The sequence below is a fragment of the Bos indicus genome, chromosome 11, assembly GCF_029378745.1.
Source record: "Bos indicus isolate NIAB-ARS_2022 breed Sahiwal x Tharparkar chromosome 11, NIAB-ARS_B.indTharparkar_mat_pri_1.0, whole genome shotgun sequence".
Classification (NCBI taxonomy): Eukaryota; Metazoa; Chordata; class Mammalia; order Artiodactyla; family Bovidae; genus Bos; species Bos indicus.
In genome coordinates, this window is record NC_091770.1 from 2,301,048 (window position 1) to 2,308,573 (window position 7,526).

Genomic DNA, 7,526 nt, shown 5'->3' on the forward strand with positions numbered 1-7,526 from the left:
GGGGCCGCGGTTGGGGGAGTAGGGTGGGGAAAGGACGACTACAACTCCCAGAAGGCAGCGCAGCCGAAGCAGCGGGCGCTTCATTTCCAGGGTGGACCCTGGCAGTCGGGCCCAAGGGTTTTGCTCTGTGGGAACCGCAGTCGGAGCGGCTAGCTCTGCTCATTTTTGTCTCCTCCTGCGCCGGGCAGCCATGAAGGACTCGCTGGTGCTGCTTAGCCGTATCCTGGCGCACCCGGACTCCCGCTGCTGGTTCCTGGCCTGGAACCCCGCGGGAACTTTGCTGGCCTCGTGCGGTGGCGACCGCAGCGTCCGCATCTGGGGCAGGGAGGGTAAGCCCCGATCCGGCTGCACGACCCCTGCCGCCAAGGGGTCTCCTTGCGCTTGATGTGGGTGCCAGTCTCGGGGAGTACGCAGCCTGCGGGACAGGCAGACCCTGGACGATGGTCACGGGCCGAGGGAGAGGATGGAGGGGTTTTCTTAGAGTTGAACCTTAGCCACTTTGAGAACGGGTTTTCCGGTGAAGGAGTCAGCAACTATTAGAAGCTAAAATGTCAATAGAGAGACTGAAACTGTTAGGGAAATTGTGATAGTTGCTGAGGCAGGAAAATGAGAAGAGAAGGAAGAAAGTAGGCTTCAAAGTAATTTGCAGCAGTTGAAGAAGTTTAAATTTAACCCGAGGGCATTTACCAGGTGGCAACTGCCAACACAAGAGAGGCCAGTTGGATCCCTGGGTCAGGAAGATCCCCTGGAGGTCGGAATGGCTATCCACTCCAGTATTCTTGCCTGGAAAATTCCATGGACAGAGGAGCCTGGCAGTCTATGGTCTATGGGGTTGCAAAGAGTCAGAGGTGACTGAAGTGGCTTAGGGCGGGTGCACACACACACACGCACGCACGCACGCATGTAGGTACTCTTGACAATTTTAAATCAGGAGGGTGATTCCTCAGATTTGTTTCAGAAGGATGCCTCCAGCTTTCTGTAACTGTAACTGGAGTCAGTTAAAGCCTGTTGTTCAGTACACTCACTGAGCTCTGACCCCCAGCCTGGCTCTGATGCTGGACCCTGTTACCCAGTGGCACAGCTAGTGTTCAGCACCTTCTTGTGCACCCGGCTCCAGAGCCTGACCTGTCCTCTGCTTTCAGGTGACAGCTGGATCTGCAAATCTGTCCTTTGTGAAGGCCACCAGCGCACCGTGCGGAAGGTGGCCTGGTCTCCATGCGGAAATTACCTGGCCTCGGCCAGCTTTGATGCCACCACTTGCATTTGGAAGAAGAATGAGGATGACTTTGAGGTAAATAGATGGGACCAGGATTGTTGCCTGTTTGATCCCCAGGGCTGGTTTAGGAACGTTTTTTTATTCTAATATTTATTTTATTTTCGGCTGTGCTGAGTCTCCGCTGCTTCGCGTGGGCTTTCTCCAGTTGTGGCAAGTGGGGGCTGCTCTTTGTTGCGGTGCGTGGACCTCTCCTTGTGGTGGCTTCTCTTGCTTCGGAGTAAAGGCGTAGAGCTCTTGGGCTTCAGTAGTTGCGGTGGACAGGCTTAGTTGCTCCAGGGCGTGTGGAGGCTTCTGGGGACCAGTGTTGGAACCTGTGTGCATTGCACTGGCAGGCTGATTCTTAACCACCGGACCACCAGGGATGTTCCTGGTTTAGGAACCTGAGCCGGCCTGGGTCAGTGGAACTGGACTTGCAAGGACCGCAGGGGTCTGAGCTGGCACTGATTTTAGTCCCTCTTCACTGTTCGCAGTGTGTAACCACGCTGGAGGGCCATGAAAATGAGGTCAAATCAGTGGCCTGGGCTCCGTCTGGCAACCTCCTTGCCACCTGCAGCCGAGACAAGAGTGTGTGGGTCTGGGAAGGTGAGTCCAGATCCCTCCAGGTGCACTTGGGAGCCTGCCACCCAGTCTCCGCGCCCCACCCTTGTGCCCCTGACGGTCAGCTTGTGTGCCCCTTCTTTTCTTCTCCACAGTTGATGAAGAGGACGAGTATGAGTGTGTCAGTGTCCTCAACTCCCACACACAGGATGTCAAGCATGTGGTTTGGCACCCAAGCCAGGAGGTAAGAGCCAGGTGTCTTGGTGGGAAGTAATTGTGATGTTGGAGGGTTGTACCCAGCTGCCTTCTGCTCTTCAGCCTCAACCTGGTTTTCCCAGGAATCTCTGTCTGTGACCAGAAGATGTCAGTGAGTCCCTTTATAAAAGCACATCCCTGGGACTGTCCTGTCCCGGGAGGGAGAAGTCTTGGAACCGCAGACACTCCCGGGCCCTACACACACATACGGTGCTGTCCTTGGCCTCCCCTACAGCTGCTGGCCTCCGCCAGCTACGACGACACAGTGAAGCTCTACCGGGAGGAAGAGGATGACTGGGTGTGCTGCGCCACCCTCGAAGGCCACGAGTCCACCGTGTGGAGCTTGGCCTTTGACCCCAGTGGCCAGCGCCTGGCGTCCTGCAGCGACGACCGCACCGTGCGCATCTGGCGCCAGTACCTTCCAGGCAACGAGCAAGGTGAGGGCCCAGCCTAGGGGCTGAAGGCCCATCTCTGCGGAGGAGCTGAGACACATGGATGAGTCACAGAAAACTGGGCCCTTCATAGATGTGCCGTGGGAGGGCTCCAGGGAAAGTGCTGGGAGAGTCCAGGGAGGCTCTGGGGAAGGGGGCCTAGACTGAAAGGAATGTGTAGCATTTTAACATAAGAAGAGACTTCTGTGACTTCCGGTGGTTAAGACTCCATGCTTCCAAAGCAGGGGGCACTGGTTTGATCCCTGGTCAGGGAACTAAGCTCCCACATGTTGCCAGACATAGCCACAAAAGAAAAAAAGGAAATTCTAGATGCAAAGAGGACCACATGAGCAAAGGCATTGAAAGTAAAGGCGGCCTACATTTATACCAGGAACAGGGATTTGCATAGGGTAGATGGAACATAGGGCATAAGGAGTTTGGAGAGAAATAAGGTAGGTTGGGCTGGGTGCCTGATGTTGTTTAGTCACTAAGTTGTGTCCGACTCTTTGCAACTCCATGAACTGTAGCACGTGAGACTTCCCTGTCCTTCACCATCTCCCAGAGCTTGCTGAAACTCATGTCCATTGAGTCAGTGATGCCATCCAACCATCTCATCCCTTGTTGTCCCCTTCTCCTCCTGCCCTCAGTCTTTCCCATCATCAAGGTCTTTTCCAGTGAGTCAGTTTTTCGCATCAGGTGGCCAAAGTATTGGAGCTTCACCTTCAGCATCAGTCTTTCCAATGAGCATTCAGGGTTGATTTCCTTTAGGATTGACTGGTTAGATCTCCTTGCTGTCCAAAGGACTCTCAAGAGTCTTCTCCAAAAAGGCAGGATAAGTTGTCAGACATAGTCTGTAGCAAAAGGGATTTTGAGGAGCAGGACGTCTCCTTCTCCGAATCCTGGTGTGAAAATGCCAGTCTGGCTGCAGTGTCTAAGGCAGATCAGGGCGGATGGGGACAGGAGTGAGCATGAGGCCTCAGGTGGTGCGGATGGGGGAGGGCAAGTCAGGGTCTCCTCTGCAGCGGGGCAGGTTCTCCCCTGAGGTGCCCAGGGCATGGATACGCCCAAGGCTCAAGAGAAGTCTGTCACGCAGGGGTTGCATGCAGCGGCTCCGAGGCCAGCTGGAAGTGTGTCTGCACCTTGTCAGGCTTCCACTCCAGGACCATTTATGACGTCGCTTGGTAAGACCGCCACTCCTCCCCTCCACCCTGCCCACCCATTCTAGTGATTTTCAAGAAATCAGGGTGCTCTTTCACCTTTGGGAATACGTGGGGATATAGAGCAGCCACCCTCATGTCATCAGATCAGGCTAGACTGTCTCCATGCTGGTTTAGCACTGGCTGGCCCAGGGTTCACAGGAGCAGGGGACAGACTTAGACCCAGGCTGAGGGTAGCTCCATACCATCCACAGCATCAAACCATCCAGAAATACGTATTCTTGAAACTGTGGCTTCATGGCTCGGGTTTTATGGTTTGGTAACACTGCTTCTACCTTAGGGAGCCTAGGAAAGCCATACCGTTCACATAGGAGAGTCGGTCAGAGGGCAGTTCGGGCCCTGAGAATCTCTCCTCAGGAAATAACCCTAAATAACTGAAAAAGTTGACGTGCATCTAAGTTTTATTTATACTATCAAACATTTGGAAATAGCAAAAATGGACTAAGTGTGGTAAAATTAAGTGACCTGTCGCATCAGTTTAAAAAAACGGTCAGGAACACTTCATGTCAGGGCAACTGCTGTGCCAAGTGAGAAAAGTACAATTCAGAGTTATATGTAGTTTTTTAGGTTAATTACATGGAAAGAGACCTAGATGGCAGCACTTGAAGCTTGGGGTGATATTTGCAGCTACGTTTGTTAGAGGCTCTAGGGTAAGAGACTTACAGCTGCGTCCTCGAGTTTGAGACTAGCACCAGCCCCTTGCCCCTGACTTGCCAGGTGGGGAGGGAGGAGCCACCTGCACGCCACCGACGCACCTGTTCCCCCCACCCCCCAGGTGTCAGCTGACAGGGACCCTGGCTACCGCCTGTGGGGATGATGCCATCCGAGTATTTGAGGAGGATCCCGGCTCAGACCCGCAGCAGCCCACCTTCTCGCTGACAGCCCACGTGCCTCAGGCCCACTCCCAGGATGTCAACTGCGTGGCCTGGAACCCCAAGGAACGGGGGCTTCTGGCCTCCTGCAGTGACGATGGAGAGTTGGCCTTCTGGAAGTATCAGCCGTCTGAAGGCATCTGAGCCACTTTGGCTTTGGATAGAATCGTGCTTCCCCAGAAAATGTCCTCGGACTTCCCCAGTCCCTAAGAGGACCAGGAGCATCCTTGACCTTCCTTTATTTGGCCCTCCTGCATTCAGACTTGGGGAGAGGCTCAGGGCCACCGGCCCACTCACTCTTCCCCCTTTGACACGGAGCCCCTGGTAAAGAGCTGCAGAATATCTGTGCCTTGTACTTAAGGCAGATTTTGCTTTAGGGCAGTGTTCAATTGGAGAGCAGAGATTAAGTATACTATTTATAATCATTATATCTTTATGTAGGAGGGATGTAGCTCAGCCCTTTCTGAGACTATAAGCTTTATACAAATAATCGGAGTCCCAAGTCCTATTTTATGTTATAGGGACATTCACAATTTAAAAGAATTTCATGGTGAGTCCTTCTCTGAAGTAGGCCCTGTCTTCCCAGTTTCTGGGTAAATCCTTGCATTTAAGACATGCAGCCAGTACTGAAATTAATTCCTTAATGTACGTTTGTTAGAATAAGAGACCCCTCTGCTTTCCCTTAGAAACCCTTGCATACCTTCTGTGCCAGGTGCTGTGATGACAGTCGGGGAGTGCTGAGAAATAAACGGAGAGAATGTGAACCCTAGCAGCAAGTTACTGTTGGCCACAGGTCATACAGTCTTAGTGGGGGTGAAAATTGGGTCCTGCTGCTGCTGCTGCTACTCCTAAGTCGCTTCAGTCGTGTCTGACTCTGTGCGACCCCATAGACGGCAGCCCATCAGGCTCCACTGTCCCTGGGATTCTCCAGGCAAGAACACTGGAGTGGGTTGCCATTTCCTTCTCCAATGTGTGAAAGTGAAAAGTGAAAATGAAGTCGCTCAGTCGTGTCCGACTCTTAGCGACCCCATGGACTGCAGCCCACCAGACTCCTCCATCCATGGGATTTTCCAGGCAAGAGTACTGGAGTGGGGTGCCATTGCCTTCTCCGAATTGGGTCTTGGGTGAGGGGCAAAATAATCCTAAAGGGACAGTATGTGCCCTCTAAAGAACCACAGTACATAAATACTCTGTGGTCTGTCATGTTAGATTTCCATAGTGGGGGCGAGTGGTAAGAAGCAGCCCCTTAAGGAAATAATGCTGAAAGAGGTAGAAAAACAGGCACAGGCCAGCAGCGCTGGGGTCTCAGGCTGTCCTCAGACAGGAACGACCAAGTGGGTTTTGACTTGAGGACCATCCTCAAGGCCATGGCCTTCAGTTCAGTTTTATACCACAGAAATCACGACCTTAGATTTTGAAGACAGCTGGGGCAGTATCTAGAGCCGTGGTTCTCAAAATGTGCCTGCCAGTCAATAGAAATCCCTAGAGTGCTTCAGGGCGTGTAGAGAGGTCAGCACCTCCGAAGCAAGGGAATGGCACCAGATACTGCAGTCGGGTCTCCATGCCTTGCCCTCAGTGAAAATACTGCCAACTCCACTGAGAAACATCCTCAGTAGAACCAATACAAATAAATTGTATTAGATCTCCACCCTTGAGCACACAGCATTCTGTCGGAAGCAGGCATGCTGCGGCCATGCTGCACGCGGAGGTGAGGCTGTCCTGAGGAAAAGCAGTTGTGCAGTCGCGTGCTCCATCAGCCGTGTCCATGGCGTAACCATATCTACTTGCAAGAACGAGCAAACTCTAGTGTTTAGACTTGGCTATTTGGGAGACATTTTCTGGGAAATGAATGGAATGAGCCTGTCACTTCAAGGGAAACTGATCGTGTTGCCAATGATAAAACAAGCTTTCCAGCAAAAATTCAAATTTGTGAAAACCCATATTGACATCAGGAGCTTGACATCTTCTCAATGCTTAGGCTTTTCTGAGGGGATTGGTGGTGATAGGAACACATGATTTATGATGAAGTGTATTAAAGAAAGATTTGCATAATTTAGTGAGTGAGCATTTTCCAAGTGACTAAGGCACGTTACAAAGACACTCATGGGCAAGACTCATTAAGTGTAAGAGACAAGTGGGTTTTAATGCAAGTGTTGCTCTTGATAAGTATGCTCACTGATAAGGTTTCACATCCACATTGCCTTTAAGAATCTACCACCTGTGTAGTGACGTATCTCATAGCCTCTATTATCTGAGAAGCCTATTTAGAAACTTCTTCCAACTCCCTACCTGTGTGAAGTCAGCTTTACATCAATTCACACAACAGGTTTTGGAAACAGTTGTGAGAATCCAACTGTCTTATTAAGCTGGTCATGAAAGAGATTTACAAAAATGTAAAATGCTGTTCTCCCTGAATTTGTTTTCGAAGTTGTTCTTCATAAAATGTTAATTAAGTTACTTTAAAATGCGTTTACTCTAGTAAATAAACATCAGTGGCTCTAACCCAAATAATAAAAGCTGTTTGGAGTTCTTTTTGGTAGCGTAGAGGGGTCCTAAGACTAGAAAATTGCCAACCTAGGGAAATTATCCTATCAGAATCATCTTCCAGTTTTATGCACATTTACTCCTAAAAAGGGCTTTTCAGGTGGCTCAGTGGTAAAGAATATACCTGCCAATGCAGGAAATGTGGGTTTGATCCCTGGGTTGGGGGAGGAAATGGCTGCCCACTCCAGTATTCTTGCCTGGAGAATTTCACGGACAGAGGAGCCTGGAGAGCTACAGTCCATGGGGTCACAAGGAGTCAGACACGCCTTAACACACACAAAACAGTATTCCCAGAAAACAACAGAAGGCAAGAATCTCAGAAGAAAATTTATAGATCTGAATCTTGGAACTGCTCTAAGCACGCAGCTGCCACTGCCTCCTTACGGGAGGGGAC

The 7,526-nt window shown here is 51.0% G+C and overlaps 1 protein-coding gene across 1 annotated transcript; it reads left to right on the forward strand.

Annotated features, from left to right (window-relative positions):
- The first annotated feature begins 35 nt into the window (after positions 1-35).
- On the forward strand, positions 36-7,104 carry CIAO1 (cytosolic iron-sulfur assembly component 1). Its single transcript, XM_019969669.2, has 7 exons — positions 36-329; positions 1,143-1,291; positions 1,747-1,858; positions 1,969-2,057; positions 2,304-2,505; positions 3,593-3,680; positions 4,492-7,104. Exons 1-7 carry the CDS (start codon positions 191-193, stop codon positions 4,730-4,732), a joined length of 1,020 nt encoding a protein of 339 aa, XP_019825228.1. The 5' UTR covers positions 36-190; the 3' UTR covers positions 4,733-7,104.
- Positions 7,105-7,526: the final 422 nt, after the last annotated feature.

Coding starts and splice junctions, on each gene's coding strand:
- CIAO1 (XM_019969669.2), top strand. CDS start 191: ATGAAGGACTCGCTGGTGCTGCTTAGCCGTATCCTGGCGCACCCGGAC. Junction 330..1,142: donor CCGCATCTGGGGCAGGGAGG/GTAAGCCCCGAT, acceptor CTCTGCTTTCAG/GTGACAGCTGGATCTGCAAA. Junction 3,681..4,491: donor ACCATTTATGACGTCGCTTG/GTAAGACCGCCA, acceptor CCCACCCCCCAG/GTGTCAGCTGACAGGGACCC.